Below are 19,944 nucleotides of genomic sequence, written 5' to 3' on the forward strand. Positions count from 1 at the left end.
ACCCCACCTGACCAGTTAGTTTTCTTTTTATTATCAGTTTTTAGTTTTTCGTATTTTAATTGTGTTTTGCTTTTTTTTAGGTAGTATAATCTGTGTAGTACGTGAGCAAACCCCTTTCATAACACTTAGCCTACGCAATAGTCTAAGTGTGAGAAGTAAAGGGTTTGCTATTTTTGGCGCATGTGTTTGTGTTTTCTGTTTTCTTTTTCGTATGCATGTCAACTCACACTTAGCCTATTATATAGTCTAAGTGTGAGGAGTTTGTTGTATATATATGTTTAGGTTTGATGGTTTCTGTTTAGATTTTAAACTCTCCCACTTAGCCTATTATATAGTCTAAGTGTGAGAAGTTGTTAGTATAAGTATGTCTTGTTGTGTTTTGGTATGTCTGTGTGTCAGCCATACTGGCCATTACTTTTTTTTCCACTTCACAGCCTTATCTGAGGGCAGACACGTGTGAAGTGGGAGGGGGGATGCAATAGCCAGTATGACATGTGTACATATGTGTTATCTGTGTTTAAGTGTTTGTGTAGTGTCTAGGTCTAGTTTTTTATTTGATTGGGCTTAAAACTCAACTGTCTCGAACTGATGGTGAGGGGAATTGATGGAGATAGGACATGCTGGAAAATGGAAACCACCCCCTCTTAGTATCTCCTAGTCAGTATAGATGATACGAGTATGAGAGAAAAGCCACACTTAGAGCCCAAACAGAAAAGCCCTCTTAAAATGTGAGTTAAAAGCCAAGTGGAACCACTTTCCACTAATTCAGAAAAGAAAAGAGTGGCTGCCACAAAGTGCCTAGGGTAAAGTGACCGCGTGCAGCAACACTGAAGGCAGTAGGAACCCCCCAAAAAAAATAAAAAATTCGAACCCTTAGGACACCACTTTCTAGCCATATATACCCAGATATAACCCCTAGCCACTGGAATTGTGTGTGTGCGAGGCATAAGGCAAGAAAGCAACTGGCCAGCAGGACATACAAGAAGAAAACCAAGTGGAAGAAATAGAGAGGCAAGGAGAAAATGACCAGGAAGAGATTCCAGGCCCCAAAAAGATAAGAAGAAATAAGGGTGGCGAAGCCACAGAAGAAAATGAGAAAATGCGAAGAAAATGGTCGAAAATACTTGACCACAAAAAGAATGAGAAGGAATAAGGGTGGCGAAGCCACAAGACGCTACTGACTAGTGGGAAGCAACTTCGGAAAAAGTCCAGCCAAGCAGAAGTGGCAGCCGAAAGCCTGAACGCACACAGTTCCCCGCATCAGAATAAAGTAATGATTTTTTAACCTTAGAGCCTTAGGAACAACCACCCCAAACACTATAACCCAATAGCCCCGTTACAAGCCTAAAAGACCTTCAGTAGCAGCACGTGAGATCTAAGTCCGAAGCATCTGTGGTTCAGCGCTATGAGAGAATACAGTCCTAACATCCCCAGTGAGGAGTGAGCGACTGAGAGAATCCAGTGTTAAGCCGAGAGTGTGGGTGATCTTGACAAGCGGATGTACTGACTGGGAAGGAAAGGGGGGGCGGCGGAAATTCAAGGCTGTCTAAGGCCGGATTGCACCTAATCCCAAGGGGAGGGATGGTTGAAATATAGCCCAGTTACTGTATTTACTGTGTTAATGTGTTTAAGTGTTTTAGTTCTGTTTATGTGTATGTGTCCGTGCTTATGTGTTTTTCTTTGAGCCATAGTTTAGGGTCTAGGTTAGGATAGAGTCGGTCAGGGGAGTAACCAAGCTAGAATTTGACTTACTTGTTTTGTTGTTCTTCACGCTTGAGGACAAGCATGTGGTAAGTGTGAGCAGTTTGATAAGTCGTATTCTAGGCCTTGGTTACTGGTCAGTATAATGTGCATAATTGGAATATATCTGCAAAACAGTTGCTAAAGTGTGCAGGGAAGTGTTCCAGCCAGTATGGGAATGTTAGGAGAATTCCGGTGAAAAGGGCGTCAGGATGTTGCTATCCTGACCAGTATGCATGCTAAAAAGGCTCGAGATGGAGAAGAGGATAGCTGGGAAGATTAGCCGCAAGCAAGGGGGCAAAAGAGTCACTTCATGTTTGAAGTCTACCCTAAAAATCAAGGGCAGACCTCCCTATAAAAGGAAGCCACTTGGAGAGAGAATCATCATGAATTAGTTCATGAACTCCTACGCTTAGTTAGCAATCTCTCTTCGGTAGATCAATCCTTCAGCATTATCCTTCATATTCTCGTTCCTCGCCGACAGCCATGGTCACCTGAAGCTCATCAGTTCACCGGAGTTCCGCATTATCTCGTTCCAGCCAGCGTGTTTAGTAGAGTTAGCAGTTTCATCGCCCGGAGTGGCAAACAATCTTTAATTGCTTTCTTAGTTAATCTTTATGTGTTTCCTTACGTTGGACCTGTTGCACTTTCAATTTTCGTTTGCTTTTGAAGAATTTCGTTTAGATCCAAACACCTTTTATGCAATGAAGTTGTCTTTGAGCATCGTTTTCTGTTGAATCTGTTTCATTCTGCCTAGATAGCTTAAATCCAGTAGTTACGGTAATTTCCAGTGTTGAATCGCATGTTTTCATTTCTGTAGTTAATCTGCCTGAGTTTGCAAGTCTAGATAGTTGTTAGATTTTAGATCTGAAATGGTTAAATGTGAAAGCTTAGTTTACGTAGTTTCTGCCACCTTGCATGTCACCCAGTAAGCATGATTAATCTTTTGATTTGGAGTTTTTAATTTTGGATCTGAGTTGTGAAGTTTGTTAATCTGTGTTTCTCGTTCATGAAATCTGAGATTGTTGATCTGAGTTTATTCATGTTGAAGAAGATAACATCCACGTCCAAGTTTGGGACCACTTTTACTTTTTAGTTACTTTTTGCTTTTGTCCTTTACTTTTTCTACCTTTTCAGCTGGTACCCTACAGATCTGTCAGTCTAGTCACCTAACTACCTCTTTTCCTCTGATATTCCGTTTAGCTTTTTATAGTAATCTCGTACCTTACACATATTTTCAGAGACATAATGTCCCCTACTCTCACGTACACAGCTGCTTATCAAACGTCTCTCACACCTCCTAATCAGTAGAGTAACATCTTAACTTCCAGCCTAGATAAAGTCTCAACCCAAAGCGTGGTAGCTAACCAAACCTCTCCAGAATTTCACCACAATTCCCAAAGCGCATTCATCTTTGTGGGATTCGACCGTTACGTCCACTATACTAGTCAGTAGAAGTGGGTTGAGGAATTATTGATACCAGGTTCAGGCATAGCTGGGGTTCCATCTTGATCACTAGGATACATCCTATGCTCGATACGACACCTGACACAAACCTGCTCTTTCAGTAACTTTCTCTCTCCAACTAATACATCCAACTATTTTTTACTCTTTCCAATTAAATATTCAACTCTCTTTCTCTCTTTCTCTCTTCATTTAGTACTTCCACACACTCTCTCTAATTAAATACAATAACCAACAACTCTCAAAATCTCATATCAACCACACTCTCTCTCTAATTAAATAGAATAACCAACGACTCCCAAAATCTCATGTCAACTAAGAAATGTCATCTTAGCCGGATTGAGAAGAGAGTGATATAGTTTAAAAATAAAAAGTAAACTTTCAGGGATGAACTACTAAAAAGATAAATAATTCTAATAATATAATTTAGATATTAAAATTAAAAAATTTATATTTTTGAAGACAGTACTAAAAAATTATATTTTTATAAATAATAAAAATATTATTTTTTATTAATCATACTTCAACTACTTTTACTTCTATTTTTTATACTATTAATTTTATATTAAAACACATATTATCTATAAATAATTTATACTTTTATATTAAAACACATATTATCTATAAATAAAATAATTTTATTAAAACACATATTATCTATAAATAAAATAATTTTATTAAAACACATATTATCCATAAATAAAATGATTTTATTTTAAGACGAAGATAGTATAATTTATAGATTATAATCATAACCAAATCCTGTTGGGATAGTTCTAAAATTTATTAATTTAATATACAATACACAAAGAACTATAACATGACCTTCAACTAAATGCCCTTATAATGTGAAACAAAATGTTGAATGATCATAACCAAATCCTGTTGGGATAGTTCTAAAATTTATTAATTTAATATAACAATACACAAAGAACTATAACATGACCTTCAACTAAATGCCCTTATAATGTGAAACAAAATGTTGCATTCAACATTGGAAAACCGCTAAAACTATAGATATCCTTGAAGAAAAGATCATATCACACAAAAACAAAAATACAATCCCAACTTCTATCTCTACTAGTTTAGAAGCGAAATGGATACTCAACATCACAATAGAAACGAAGTTAGTTCAAACCATTGCTCCGGGGACTCCGCCTTTGGGCGCGGGCTGAGCTTGAGGGATGTCGCCTCCAAAGCCAGTTCCCGGGACACCGCCACCGTAACCTATGTCGTCGTCGTGGACGCTGCGGTAGAAGGCAGAGTGCAGTAAAAGCACGTAGATGAACTGCGTGAAAGCGAGGATTATAACCAAGGCCTCCACCACCCTCAATCGCCATCCTCGCCAGCCTCCCACGTTTATCTCCTTGCACGCTAATCTGCATTTCATACATCATATCATTTTTATTTCATCACTTTATTGAAACCCTTTTCAATTAATATTTTCTCAAACTTTTCTACCAGATTTTCTTCTACCAACTTTTTTTTCTTTCTAATACTTTTATTTTCTTTCAAATTAAACACTTCATTTTTTTAGTAAAGAAACGCATACAAAGCCTGAAAAACTTCATTTTTTGATAAAAATGCTCTAATCACTTTTTTAGTTTTATCTTTCTTATTTTACTAAATTTACACTATCAATTAAGACTATTTTTTTTACAAAAAAGGGATTAGTATTATTATTTAATTATATAATTATATATTACTCCTTCTGTCTCGTGTCATAATTTTCCACACATTTTTTTTCATTTTAATCTATCCGTTATTAATAATTCCATTTATTTTTACTATTTTTGGTAGTAACCAAAACCCACTAACTCATTTTAGTCTCACTCCCTCTATACCAAAGTAAATAGTCATTTCATTTTCTGAAATAAAGAATAAAGTAAGAAAGAGAACAATGTAGAGAAGACTCTTATCTACTTTATTCTTTTTTTACTTGACTATTTCTTCACTTTAACTATTTAACTATTTATTACCATCTCTAATAATTTGTCACTATTTGACTTGCCACGAGTTTTAAGAAATTTAGTAGAAAGTGAGTTGAAAAAGTTAATGGAATATAGATCCTACTTTTATATATTAATTTTATAATAAAATGAGTTGGAATGAGTTAGTGGAACGTAGGGTCTACTACCAAAAATAGGAGTAAAAAGTGAAAGTTGACAAATTTTTGGGGACGAACAAAAATAGAAAGAAGTGACAAATTTTCAGTGACAGAAGGTGTATCATTTTTTTCAAAACTAGTGCAGAAATTGAAAAGACTACTAAATTCTACTAATGTGGATTACCCCTCTGTCCCACTATAGGAATCTTAATTTACTATTTTTGGGTATCCCACTTTAGGAGTTCCGGTTGAAATATTTCAGAAATGGTTATAGGCTTCACATTCCACTAACTTATTTTCACTGATATTTTATTATAAAACAATATTACATTTTATTATAAAACTATATAAAAGTAGGACCCACATTACACTATCTTTTTCATCAAGATTCCTTTACATTTCAGACTCCTAAAGTAGGACAAAGAGAAAATGTAACTAATATTTTATTATATTATAATATATTAAAGTGGGACCCACATCCGCTAACTTTACTAGCTCGCTTTTGTTTATATTTCCTAAAAGTCATACCGAATGAAAATGTGACATATATTGGAGAGAGAGGAAGAAAGTTAGGAAAATAAGCTTAAGCATTTTATAAGTTTAAAATAATTAAGTTGCGAAAATAACCCGAAAGCAAGAGCGGTGACAGCCCAGGCGCCGGTGGAAGTGGTGGAGGAGGTGGCGAAGTTGTCGTTCCGCCACGTTCTGAGGTGGTTGCCGCCGACTAGTTTGGATACTATTCCAAGGACTGCTGCTAGCACCGAGAATGTAAGGAAGTGTCTCGTTGCTCCATTCCCTCCTATACCTGTCAATCAAAATTCCTTTAATTTCTATTTCAATTCAATTTACATTAAATTAAACTAAAAAGGCTTACTTGTTCTTGCTTCTGCAGTGCGGCCATCGATGTACCTATTCATGCACCAACTTGCAAACACCAACAGAATGAAATACATCAGAAAATTCAGCAACAACAATGGACCTGCTACATTCGTTGCCACTATTCTATCCATTTCTCAAAATAAATACTTTTGCTTTAGTACTATGTTGTGGATGAATGCAGTATTGAGTCTAGTTATAGACATAAAACGTTGTTGATTTGAGGTGTTTGTTGGGTTATTCAACTTGTTATAATACAAGAGGCAAATGGAAATTTATTATTACAAGAATGCACGTGGCAGTAATGCACTAGTGCTGAATCGCCTCTGTGGAGCCACTTGTCCACTTCACCTTCATTTCCGAGTTGTCAAGGATATACTACTATGTTATTTGATTTTTCAGTATAGCTAGCAATTTACTAATAATTTATCAAAATAAAAAATAGGTTTTGTAATGGTATTGTGATGAGATTTTTCTCGATAAATAGCTAGCAATTTACTAATAATTTATCAAAAAAAAAAGGTTTTGTAAAGGTATTGTGATGAGATTTTTCTCGATAAATAGCTCTATTAGATTTCAGTATAGGAGTAGAAAATATCTAATTATTTACATCAAACTTAAATCTATTTTTAAAAATAAATATTATATTAAATATGATTTTATTATAATTACCGACACTAAATTCAAATTTAAAAGAATATTCTCTATATTATGCATTTTTATTCACACAATTTTAAACAAAATGGTTTCGGTTTAATGTAAACCTAAAAATATGTACTTTTACTCAAAAATAAAAAATAAGATTATTTTAAAGTATCATTGGAACTATTACCTATCTCATCTAAGATTTTAATGTACCATTGGAGATGAGATGGTCTAAGGTACGAAAAAGTTGTGCACGTACTTGTGTTTGGGCTGGTGTGTGGTCCTCAACGCGCATACTGCCGGTGACGGATTTAAGGGAGTGAGAGAGATGTGAGTAAAAAATTAAGAACAATTAAATATTGAAACAATTGTATTGAATTTTAATTTTATTTTGGCTTTGAATGTAATATCCCATTCGTCCCAACTAAGATATTACATTTCTTAATCGGCACGTGATTTTAGGTGTTACTATTAATTAGTGGTTAATTGGATAGAGAAAGAGTGTGTGTAAGTATTAAATGGAAAAAAGAGAATTAAATATTTAATTGGAGAGAAAAAAGTGGTTGAGTGTATTAATTGGAGAGAGAAAATTAGCAAATATAGAAATGTGACATCTTGGTTGAGACAAACTTAAAATGAAAGTGTGTCGTCTTAATTAGGACGGAGGGATCAATAAATAATTAAAGTAAAGAACAAGTAAGAGAGATAATATTGTAGATGAGACATTTTTTTATTAAATACTATACTATCGATTTTATTTTTATTATTTTTGATAAAAACTTCACACTTCAATAACTTATTTTAGTAAAATTTTATCATAAAACTCATATTCCACTAATTTTTCTCACTCACTTTCTATTACATTTCTTAAAAACTCATGTCAAATCAAAATTGAACAGAGTGACTAAGGGAGTATTAGGTAATGTACTCCATATATTTTAGTCGTTGCAACATCTACCAAACCTATATTGTTAATCCTTGTGAGTGTTATTGAGATGTACTCCTTAAATATATTGGTTATAAAATTAATACTGCTACTCCATCCGTCCCAAGTTATTTGAGTCGTATTTCATCTTGGGTTGTCCCAAGTTACTTGAGTCATTTCTCTTTTTGACTAAAAATAAAACATTTAATCACACTTACTTTATTCTTTCTTTTACTTTACCCTCTTTCCTCTCTCTTACTTTACTCTCTTCTCTACTTTATTTAACTAACTAAATACAACTTTCTTAAATCCCATGCCGAAAAGAAATGCCGCAAGTAATGTGGGACGAAGGGAGTATTATAAAAGTATGACTTAAATTCCAATAATTTTCTCCACCAACTCTGTTTTGTATTTTATCGTGCTGAGGTAAAATGTGACACATAATGAGGGATAGAGGGAGTATTTGGTAATGTAGTCTATATAATTGACTAGATTGTGGAATGGCCATCAGCTTAAGGACACCAGAACATCAACCTTTTTCACTATTGAACAATAAACATGTTCACTATCATTTCTGCCTGTAATTTTTAGAAAGGTTTGGCACAATATAGCCCCAAATTAAGGTACCAAAAAAACAACTAACTGGAAAAAACTCACACTTCCCCTTTATCCGACTCTCTACCTATGAATTCTACAAATTCTACACCAAAATCTAGCTGGGGATGTGATGAGACAAGAAGAAGCAGGTTTGTATACATCATGGTATCAACAAAGTGGATAAATATAACCACAGCCTTAACCCTGTAAGAACTCAAAGGCTGGATTTTCAAGAAGTTCTTCGGGTGGTTTTACGCCTTTGAAATTTAAATCTTGGCGGGAACTGCGGAGTTCTTCAACCGGCAACGGGATGCTGCAGTAAATGAATGATAATTTATTACTCCTATATTTCGACTATATGTTATCTCATGAAATTACCTGGAATTATCCTCCAACAGGTACGAGTCACTACCAGGATTGGTAGAGTCCTCCTCTGCAAGTGTCTTTAGCTTAGAAAGTATCTGTTAAGACTTATAAAGTAAGACATCAGGACTGTATAATATGGCTTATCATCCACAACGTTGGCTTCGATTTTCATTGTTGTAGTGAAGTATCTTAGCAAGAAGGAAACACAACTTACTTCTGGAGGTAGATTATCTGATTCATTATCATCGCCAAAAATAGTACATATTCTATAAAGCTGCTGACTGCTCAGTATCTGTGGACAAACAACATTGCATAGATAAATCAGATTATAAATTAATCTTGGCTTTGCTGATTGGTGCTTATCAACTATAAGAAGCCAAATAAAGAAGTATATACAGAAACTCACACAAATACATGTATAAGAAAGAAAGAAAGAAAGAAGGAGACGAGGAAATAAACATACAGGGCAAAGTTCAGTTGTAAGATCATCATAGGTTAGTTCCGCTTTCTGTTGCATGATCTGCACATGAGGTAAGTATTTAGCATAACATCTAACGAAACGTGCATTGCTCTCCATGCCTCACTGTAGAGTGCACTTGAATCAGAGCGGATGTATTCATTATTTTGACTGGAGATTGGATGAAATAGTATGTCCACCATTACTACAAATGAATACCGAAAAGGAGTTTGCTTTCGAACATACCAGAAGTTTTACAGCCTGCTGCACATATTTTAGTTCTTCCAGTGATGAGCCTGCATACTGTAGTACAACAGACAATATTTAGTCTACACTTGTCGTATTACCAAAACAAAGGGACGTAGTATGATAGCGAGATATCATAGGATATTAAACAATGTTCATAGGATATTTAAAATAATTGTCACAAATTGATGTATAGAATAAGTTAGCATGTTAACGATTCTATATTTGCTTAAGCAGACGCCTGTTCATGTAGTTAACGAGCTCGGACAAGCTTTTATAGAGTCGAAAACCAATTAGCATATCTCATTTACAGTCCTCAAACTCTAAACAAGTATAGCAGCATCAGTGAATAACTCAAGCAGAAAGGTCCATACCTCGTGGGTGTCCCCGTACCAAAGTTCAAATTCTGTTAACCCCGTCTTTACATATTCCCCACTGTTGAACGTGCAACACTCTTTATGGCTAAGAAGGCTGAAGAAAGTTAAACCAGGTTACAGGTTATGAGTATTGCATCATATTCAGTAAAGAAGATTGTATATGATGGGATAGGGGATACCTATTAAACAGCAGAACGTTTATATAAGCGAAAAGCTGCTCGAAGATTTTCTGCACAAGAACTGGTGGAACCTGAAATATCGACTTCAATAAGATACAGACCAGACTTACACAGGTAAAAACAAAGGTAACTTTTACATACGAAATTATCTTTCAGTGTACTTAGAAGCCCGTTTAAACAATCAATGACGCTTTGCCAGTTCCTAGTAGCACATTCACCAGCAGATTCACTCGGGGAATTTTTGAGTGCCTGGAGACCACCAGAGGTGTCAAAGAGATGAAAAGAAGACAACTCAACAACTTAGAAAAAGAGAGAAAATTTTCATTATCATAATTCTTAGTGAATTAATACTGTATACTATGTTTCATAACATGCTATAGCTATCATAAATTATAGTTTCAGAGTAGTCAAGTGTAAAAATAACTTAAAACTCAAACAAAGAATGAAGAGGAATTTTAAAGGTAAATTCTACCTCGATACATGAAGAAAGAACTGGTGTCAATTCCTTCTTCGCATTATCTCGAGTAATACCGTAAATCTTCTCAATATAAGCAGTCAGCTGCTCCTGGAAAAGTGAAGCTGGATACTTGGCTTCAATCAGTTTTATTCCATCAATCCCACCTATAGAAATGTTGGCGAAGGATGGGGACCCCCGGAAACTCTGGAAATTCATATTTACTAAGATTTATATCAGAAGGCATTAAAAATCCACGAATTCATCTTTCAGTCACAACTTTTTAGAGCATTAACATGATAAAGGATCATCGTACTTGAGCCATTCTTCCGAAAAATGAGGTTGGCTGAGGAGGTTGAGATGAAGAAGGAGATTTAAGGGTTCGTTGGAGTAAAAACAGTAGTGTAGATGTGTTGCAAAGCCAGTAAGCCATATGACAGTTGTTTTCCTCATCCTGAAACAAAATGACCCATTTGAGCAGATTAGACGTCGAGAGATAAATTGGTAACTAGTGAATTAATGAAGACCTAGAGCAGTCCATATAAACCAGTATCTAGTTTCTCAAACAATGAATTCCATATCCAAAACATGCGCGGAATGCTTAGAAATAATTCGTAGTTTACTGTTAAACTTCACCTCTATTGCTGAACCAATAATCTGAATAAGCAGATCAAAAACATTAGTTCTCTCAGCTTCAAAAGATCTCCAATGGAACAGGCATTTGTAAATTGTAAGTGCAGCAACTGGTTTTCCTTCACTGAAACCAACGTCTTTTTTGACGCACCTAATAAGAGTATCTACGGACTCCTGGAACCACCAAATAGAAGAATCAATTAAATTCTTGTAAATATAGGCTGGAACAAGTGCAACAATCAATCACCTGAACAAAATATGGAGGTCCTAGTTCAGTTATTTCTAGTTTATTTCGAATCATCTTCAAAAAAATTGAGTACTCAGTAAGGATTACAGGTTACAGGATCTATATGAGACTGCAAATGAGGAATGTATGGTAACTCAGAAATAACTCACACGTTGCCTTTCGATGATAGATTTCCTCAGTGCACTATCGGCTTCTGTACCGAATCTTTTACTGGGTGCTGCGCTCAAAAGTTCCTGTATAGAAGCTTACAAGCACAATCAGAATGATAGCATTTATGTGGTTTCGAACCGCCATTTCACATTACACTTACATGCTGCCCATTCTCCCCCTGCTGCACATCAAGGGGATAAAAGGAATAAGCACCAGATGCTGAGACAATTGCTAAATAAAACTGAGGTTAAATACTAACATGAGTAGTTGGAGGTAAATGTCCAGATAGTTTTCCTGAAGGATTATTCATTAAAGCCTGTCGGCGGAGATTCTTTTCTGCTGTTTCCATGTCAGAAATTTTCTCTACAAGTCTAAAAAGATAGAAGATTAATGAATATACCACAAGGCCAAATAAACACAATCTCTTAATTTCATTAATCTTTTTTACCTGTGAGAAAGAACCAATATCATCTCTTTTAAAGACTTAAGAAGCATGGCAACAAATGAACTAATTGTCTGATAGCTAATTCAGGAGATGAAAAAATAATTGTATACCAACCTCTGGATATCTGTCTTCAGCTTAACTATATCTGTCTCTGCCTCCATAGCTAAAATCTGAACCAACGATTCAGAATTTACCAAAGCCTATCATTAGTTATGGAACATATCTTTCTCCAAGATATATTTAAAGTAGACCTGAAATGTTACCTTCAGCTTTTCATTTTCAGCAGTTAATTTCTGAACTGCTTCATTATCAATTACTGAGCCATCTTTTACAGGAGGACCTTGCTCGGATACTGCTGGAGAAACTTGCTCGGATACTGCAGCAGGAACATGCGCGGATACCTTCTCTAGAGCTTCAGGATCTTGCGTTCTTATTTCCGCCAAAGCAGATTGTAATTTTGCAATTTCACGATTTTTGGCTTCCTCGATGTCATGCTAGTCAACATAAATTTATATTAATTGAATGGAAATTAACCATATTTTTTCACACATTTAACTATCATATGAAAGTAATTACTAAATGCAAAGGGACAATATAGTACTCGCTGGCGCTTCTCCAACTCCAACTCTGAAGTCAGCTCTTCAACCTGCTTTTCTAGCTTTTCTTTGGCTTCTTGAAGTGCACCAGTTTCCTTTGCAGCCTAAGGCAGTTAGGAAGGAGAAATTCACTTGAATTTATTTACTCTAGCTCCATAATTGCATAAATAGGATGTTACCAGTTGTAAATGAGAAGTGATGGAAGCACTAAAGAGTATGTGACTCTACTCCATTGTTAATTTATTTTACAAGTAAAGTTGGAAGTACTCACCGTTCTAAGTAGCCGTAGTTCTTTGCGAGCTTTAATTACTCTATAAGCACACTGCATTGAAATCGATGCCCCCTTCAAGCGCGAGAAATGATGGCTGGCCAAGTATCTTTTGGAGTGTTTCTGCTTAGACAGAAACAAATAGTATAATACCTAAAAGTGAACAGCCTAAAAGCTCCACATAATTCTGATCCTAGAAGATCTGACAACGTATTCAAATCAAACACGTACAAGTCCTTAGTACTTAGATTTCTGATTATATACTCATAGATTACCCTACGATATTTCATTGCCAGAGTGATAAAATGGACTAAGGTTAAGAGAGATGCACAAGAATGGGTTGAGAGAATTTTACCTGGATAAGAATAGCTGATGTATTTCTCCTTCTAAATAGAAGCTCACTGCGAGCAGCCATTCCTCTAACTCCTGCTTGGATAACAATTGCAGAAGACGATAGAATTGCAAAAGTCTTCCTAAACATAAACATCCTTCCACCTTTTTGGATGGTTGTAGCAGCAATCTTTCTCCTCTTACGCTCATAAATACACCTTGCAACTTGCCCTGATATTGCGACATTTAAGTAATAAGTAGTAAGTTAAAGGAATGAGCATGAGCGCTAGGTTAGCCATACGTAAACACAGATAAACTATGATAAAAAAAAATCCTTGAGCATTAATTATACCTCTGCACAGAGCTTGGATTTGTATGGCTGCCATTCGTAATATAATGAAATTTTTATGCGCAAAGAATGAACGAAATTTTGTCTGGACTACGCTTGCTGATATCCCAAGGACCTGGTTACGAACAGAATCTAGTTCTGCCATCTGACCAGCTCTGAGACACACTTTAGTTTTGCCAATCTGGAAAACAATGTGTACAACAAAGGTGAACTTGACAGCCTTCATAGAGAAATTCACATCTATTGAAGAACGATTCAAGATAATCAACTTTGTCAATGTAAGAGAAATGAAGAGCCATAACAGTGTAAGCACAATTATGGTGTGAACCAACTTGCTATAATAAATGGCAAGAGTTCCACAGCATCGCGAGGGATGACTGTTTCTCTGTAAACATAATAAAGACAGACACTGCTTGCAGGGAAAATCATGAACATCGAAATTCCGTATGATGACTTGGATCAATTAAAACTTTATATATCCATAAGCAAACCATGAAACTACTTCTGGAATTATTGTCTAGTCTTTAAACAAAAATATTAAGAATCATGCTAACTTGCTTTAACAGTGCAATCATTTACAGCCATTTATGAAATGTGCACAATGCACACAGTGAAGAGTACCTGATAACCTTCAAGAGCAGCTTTCTGCAAAAGCTTTTTACAACCAGTGACTTCGTCGCAACTATCAAAAGTGCAATGTGTTAAAAATATTGTCGAAAGGTGATGCTAAAATGAGAAATGTTAGGTTAGGTCAGAGTAGATTATGGGAAATGTTATTCTTTCATACTTCTTGAGACAGTTATTTTTTATCACCACATTTGCAGAAGATACCTTCCATTTGATGCACTAGGATCAAGAATTTTGAAACGGTTTATAAATTCTTGAAAAGTCTTTCGAGTGGGATATCCGGCACAACTGATCCTGATTGCCTCCATAACGCCCTAGAAACCAGTAACAGTAAGTAATGATCGTTGTATTGATGAATTGATTGTTACAATGTCGCCACAAAGAAAAAGAAGTAAAGTAAAATATCTCTTACCCCACAACGGAGTTGCTGTAGAACATTACTATTCTCAAAGATTGAAGGCTTCAGATAGTTATTAGGTTTTATACAGCGAACATAATGAGGTTCTGTTGCACTAAGAGTCTCAAGCAAAGATTGCAGTTGTTGCTGCATAAAATAAAAGAAAGGGGTGAAACCAGATATACAGAAACAATGTAGCTCTGAATATGTTAAGAGTACATAGAATAGGACCTTGAATCGAGAACCAATTGATGAAAATTTTGATGATTTAGAAGATTCTTCGGGTAAAGGTGGGAAGAGGCTAGAGACAAAGGTGCAACTTGAATTACTAAGGAGATTCTGATGCTCAAAAATAACATAGTCTTTGTTTTTATCCAGAAAAAGTTCCGTCTGGTACGTAACCTGAAATTGTCGGATGCTTTATCAAACACACACACACAGCGATATAGGATTTTATAGTCATAAGCTTCAACTTCACAAACTATTCTAAGTTGCATACATTAACAATTGCATACCTCACCCGCATAATGGCATATGGTGAAACCAGTGCGCGACAGCTTTGGCTTGCTGAAACGCTTGTGATCTTTGAATGTCTGGTACAGCTTCTCCGCAAATGTCTCATGCGTAGATCTTGGAAACATACTACAAAAAAATTACAAATTCATTAAATTATGGGGTGCCATTAAATGGCTACATATTCGGGAAACTAGAATCCAAGAAATCATACCAAGCCTCATCAAGGAGAGCAATGATGCCACCTGGTTTCTGCGTAAAATTGGCGTAAAAGATTGTTTCAGACAACATGGAAATTACAATCTTAGATATAATAAAAAATAATTAAAATGCAAAAGGAGAGCAGACAAACCTTTTCTATAAGATCAAGAATATCTTGGTTATCTACGAAATCTATGTAACTCCAGTCGATCTCTTCTTTTGTATATTCTTCTTGTTCCATCTTGAAAACGTGCTGCCGGAAAAGTAATGTGTTGTCTAGGACTTAGAATTCTAATTGACAATTGAAACTAAAAATATAACATATAAATGTCTCGCATCGGGGTCAAAAGAAAACTGAAACTAGTATATAAGTCTCATGGGCCCCTCCTCCTATCACCAATTGGTTTTAAGATGGAACTCTTGGATTTCAACATGGTATCAGAGCAGCTAACGATCCGTAATTCGTTAGTTTGTTTGAAAACCAATTGTTAATATACCTATCCAAAAACAAACAAAAAAATTCACACACACCAAATTTGATGCTTCGATTTATCATATTGTCATCCCCACAAACCAAGCCCCTCGACTAAGCCCCTCCTCCTATCACCAATTGGTTTTAAGATGGAACCCATGGATTTCAACATGGTATCAGAGCAGCTAACGATCCGTAATTCGTTAGTTTGTTTGAAAACCAATTGTTAATATACCTATCCAAAAACAAACAAAAAAATTCACACACACCAAATTTGATGCTTCGATTTATCATATTGTCATCCCCACAAACCAAGACCCTCGACTACAAATCCGAGCAGCAATCGAAACCAACCCTAAACCTCCACATAATAGTGCTCCACTACGCGCAAGCAAAATTGTAAAACCCCAGTTCAAATTTCCCCGGCTAAGCTACCTGTTTCTGATCTCTCTCTCTCGATCAGTTGTCTATATCCAAAAATGGGTCAAATGCTTGGTTGTATTCAAGTAGATCAGTCTACCGTTGCTGTGAATGAGCAATTTGGCAGGTTTGAAGAGGTGCTAGAGCCTGGCTGCCATTGCCTGCCACGGTCTTTTGGCTACCAAGCGACAAAATTATCCAACAGCGGAGTCTTAATCGGGGCTGCTGACGTCGAGGTTAACGCACGGCGGCGAAAGCTCCTACCTTGGATGGTGAAGCAGCCACTGAACGGCGACGACCGCGGCCTCCGCGAGGGATGGCGTCACTGCCCGACGCAGCGACCAAGATCGACGGTACCGATTCAAACGGGGAAGGTGTGACCCCGACGCGGAAGCGTTACGACCATCGCTGAGTAGAAGCAGCGGGTCTCGACGAGCGCGATGGACATGAGCACGGTGTCGCGTGAGGAGACGGCAGCGGCGCATGGACGCCTAGCAGCAGACCGGTGGCTAGTCGCGCCGGCCGAAGGCGTGGCAGCTCCACCGACGGCTGAACGCGCTGGAAGTCGAGCCTGCTTCGTTCCAGCGGAAGTCAAGGGCAAGCTTCAATCCGGATGGCTGGCGACGGCGTCGAGTTGCCGTGAAGAAACGGGAGGCGGCGCTGGTTCTCTTCTTGAATTAGGGTTTATTTTGGAATATTGGGGGGAATTCCTACTTAGCGTAATGTAAAGAGGGATTTACAATAAATCCCTCAAGTCTTGTTAAATTACAGCCAATACCCCATTCAATTTTTAATTCCAGTAGACAGCCCCCAACTTCTGCTATATTTCCCCACGACCCCAGCGAAAGTAATCATACACAAAGCCCCCAGCAACTTTCGGAAAATATCAGGGCTGTCCCGAAACCCATTCCGAAACTTAAGAATTTTGCAAAGATTATGTTATATGCTTATGCAATTGAGAAAGAACAAAAGGGGTTGATTGGCCCGTGGTGGGGAGCGTAGATCAGGAGGTGACAGTAACCCTAGATCCGGAGATAAAATCTGTATTCAAGGAATGTCCGGCCGAGGGGAAGAGGATGAAATCCGACCGAACAATTCCTCACCAAACCTATGTTGGCCGAGTAGGCCAAAGACGACAGCCGGTGAGAGGACGAGAAGGCTGAAGAAGAAGTTTGTCTCACCAATGGAGCATTGAGAATGTGACGAAAAGGATCAATGGAGGAATGCCCCAAGAGCAAATAGTTAAAGAATTATCCGGTTGAGGGGGAGAGGTCAGCCCCAGCCGGATAATTCATCGAGGTGACTATGCCCGGTGAAGAAGAAGCAACCGAGGAGAAAGAAGTAGCTGACTGATCTACAGGAGAAGAAAACAGAAAGTAGCTGTGAAAGGAGGCGCGGTGCATGATCATCACATGAGTCAAAACTGTCAGAATTAACTCATTTACAAGAGTCAAAACTGTTAGAACTATCTCCTCGACAAGAGTCAAAACTGTCAGAATTAGCTCCTCGACAAGAGTCAAAACTGTCTGAAAAATTGAAGAATGCTCCTCGACAAGAGTCAAAACTGTCAGATTGGCTCCTAAGACACGAGCAAAAACTGTCGGAATTGGCTCCCAAGACACGAGTTAAAACTGTCAACCAAAATTGAAGAACTCCTTGATATGAGTCTAAACTATCAATGATGAATTGAAGAAGCTCTATGATACGAGCATAAACTATCAATGAAAAATTGAAGAACTCCTAAATATGAGTATAAACTATTTATCAAATTGGATATCGTGATATCGTGCAAGTTGAATATCGAAAAGTTCGATACTCAACTTGAGGGGGAGTGTTGAAGATCAACAATTCAAGCAATCATGGACAATCAATCAAGCAACAATCAAGGAGATTGACAGAGCAAGAATTAAGGAAGATTGACATAGAGAATCAAGGGAATTGATAGCTATTATCATAAATGTAATAGATGAAAATATGGCCTTAATTGTATTACCATACATAGGGGCAGAGTCCACCCTATATAAGGGACTCGGCTGCTTTCATTGTAGACACAACAACACACAACAAAACACATAGAAACAATTCCAGTCTAATACAATGTAGTCCATAAAGCTTTTCCCATCTTTTACCTTCTGCATTTGTATTTTATTTTCCACATAATATTTTCAACACTAATTCTAATGATAGAGTAATAGGAGTTATTACAAGAAGAGGTTACAATATTATATACTGACCTGATTGAAATGTTGCTGCAGTTTCTCATTAGTTAAGTTTATGCAAAATTGCTCAAAACTGCAAGAGAAGCATGACAGTTAGAAACATAAACATCTAACATTAGGACTAAGCAGGATACCACAAGAAACAATAACATAGCTACTAAATCAAAATGAGATTAGTTGAAAACTAAAAAGGCGAAATGGAAAAATAATTAAATTTTCAATTGTTCTTAGTTATCACAAAGCATAGCAGTTATGTCCTTAGACTGCCATCGTGCAGCTTCTTGCAGTGCTCTAATTTTCATAATCTTGAGAACTAAGCATACCAGTTAAGCACCTGTTTGTATTGAAACTCTCGAAGCCATAAATATCCAGCAGTCCGATTAAGAGTTTTGAAGTAGAATCTTGTCCAATAGAATTGTTGATCTTATCAACTAACCTGACCAGAAAAAAACGCTAGTTAGGAGACTTACACAGTCTCTAGATCTCGTAATATAACAGTTTCTTCCTAGTACAAACCAGTCGAACAATCTTGAATAGACAATTTTAGCCAAAGCATCCCTACTGACTGCAGCGTCGGTCGCATTGAGGCTTTTTGTTATGGTCTCATCACGAGTAACCATTACGCGTTTGCACAAGGAGTCTTCAAGACATTGTTCGTCACACCTGAAATAGATTCATAGAAACTTACGCAGACCAGGCGTGCACATGCTGAGAAGTTCAAAAAACTAAAAGAAACTACTTACATCAACAGCTCTGCAACGGTTTTAAGATGGAATCGTGATTGATCATCCTTGGGATGAGAAGCATCACCATCACTTTCCTTCGCAAACTCAATGTTGCCCAAATGAAGAATTGCAGCCACAACTCGAAAAATTCCGTCCTACAAATGGATTCTTTTAAAAAAACTGAAGAAAACTATGCAATCATAAGTAACACACAGTTATTTAAGTACCTGCTCCTCATCACTGATTCCAACTATATCCATTGCCCTCCTTGTAGTAAGATACTCTTTGGAATCATCAACACCATCCAATTCATAGCAATTAGACTGGTTCAAATAATGGAATTCCCTTGGATTCTTCAGTTTGTATTTTTCAACATCCTGTTAGAAAGCACCAAAGATTTGTGGTCTAAAGAATGATAAACAAGCTAAAATGAAAAATAAATGACCAAGATGTCAAGCCACATCAGCAAATGTTATTTTTTCCGGTATATCCAAAGATGTATCAATGGTCAAATGGAACAGAGATTTCAACATAAAAAAAATCTTCAAATTTAGTAGAAGTCATGTTATGGAAAAATTACTGAATTTCATCTGCATAGGTAGCATAATAGTAACTCACAAATCAAGATGAATCAAATGGTATCCTCATTCCAACAAAACTCTAGTATAATATTTATGAGGTTCAGGACTTGTTATATCAACGTTTATATAATTCAACCGTAAAATTAAACATCTTTCTTGAGAAAATGCACAACTAGCCAACCCTTAGCTGGAAAAACATTGAGCTGGAAACCGTTATACTACCTTTTCTGTCGCAGCACAGAGCATATAGAAGCAGTGATAGTTTCTTTCGGGATCTGAAAGTTGGCAAACTCGTGATCTTTCCAGCAAATAAGTTCTGATCGCAGCTCCGGATATTC

The 19,944-nt window shown here is 36.8% G+C and overlaps 2 protein-coding genes across 3 annotated transcripts; both read right to left on the reverse strand.

Moving 5' to 3' along the window:
• Positions 1–4,336: 4,336 nt before the first annotated feature.
• Positions 4,337–6,321, reverse strand: LOC121749633 (membrane protein PM19L-like). Its single transcript, XM_042144249.1, has 3 exons — positions 6,186–6,321; positions 5,939–6,116; positions 4,337–4,583 (listed from the first exon to the last, which is right to left on the reverse strand). The coding sequence occupies exons 1-3, from the start codon at positions 6,319–6,321 to the stop codon at positions 4,337–4,339; spliced, it is 561 nt and encodes a 186-aa protein (XP_042000183.1).
• Positions 6,322–8,269: 1,948 nt separating this feature from the next.
• LOC121745392 (myosin-11-like) lies at positions 8,270–19,867 on the reverse strand. 2 transcript variants are annotated; one of them, XM_042139283.1, is made up of 32 exons: positions 19,829–19,867; positions 19,253–19,402; positions 19,044–19,180; positions 18,817–18,963; positions 18,635–18,736; positions 18,316–18,373; positions 15,341–15,442; positions 15,203–15,240; positions 14,991–15,117; positions 14,491–14,877; positions 14,283–14,392; positions 14,073–14,133; positions 13,455–13,632; positions 13,128–13,333; positions 12,776–12,895; positions 12,510–12,608; positions 12,172–12,402; positions 12,023–12,078; positions 11,723–11,834; positions 11,624–11,641; positions 11,463–11,546; positions 11,070–11,240; positions 10,750–10,887; positions 10,452–10,640; positions 10,121–10,228; positions 9,980–10,050; positions 9,798–9,894; positions 9,424–9,480; positions 9,184–9,240; positions 8,935–9,012; positions 8,733–8,815; positions 8,270–8,667 (listed from the first exon to the last, which is right to left on the reverse strand). In XM_042139283.1, the coding sequence occupies exons 1-32, from the start codon at positions 19,850–19,852 to the stop codon at positions 8,553–8,555; spliced, it is 3,711 nt and encodes a 1,236-aa protein (XP_041995217.1). In that variant the 5' UTR covers positions 19,853–19,867; the 3' UTR covers positions 8,270–8,552. The 2 variants fall into 2 exon arrangements, with proteins under 2 accessions (XP_041995217.1, XP_041995210.1); XM_042139276.1 differs by having other exon boundaries at positions 11,624–11,644.
• Positions 19,868–19,944: the final 77 nt, after the last annotated feature.

Source organism: Salvia splendens, chromosome 1 (assembly GCF_004379255.2).
Source record: "Salvia splendens isolate huo1 chromosome 1, SspV2, whole genome shotgun sequence".
NCBI classification, from domain to species: Eukaryota; Viridiplantae; Streptophyta; class Magnoliopsida; order Lamiales; family Lamiaceae; genus Salvia; species Salvia splendens.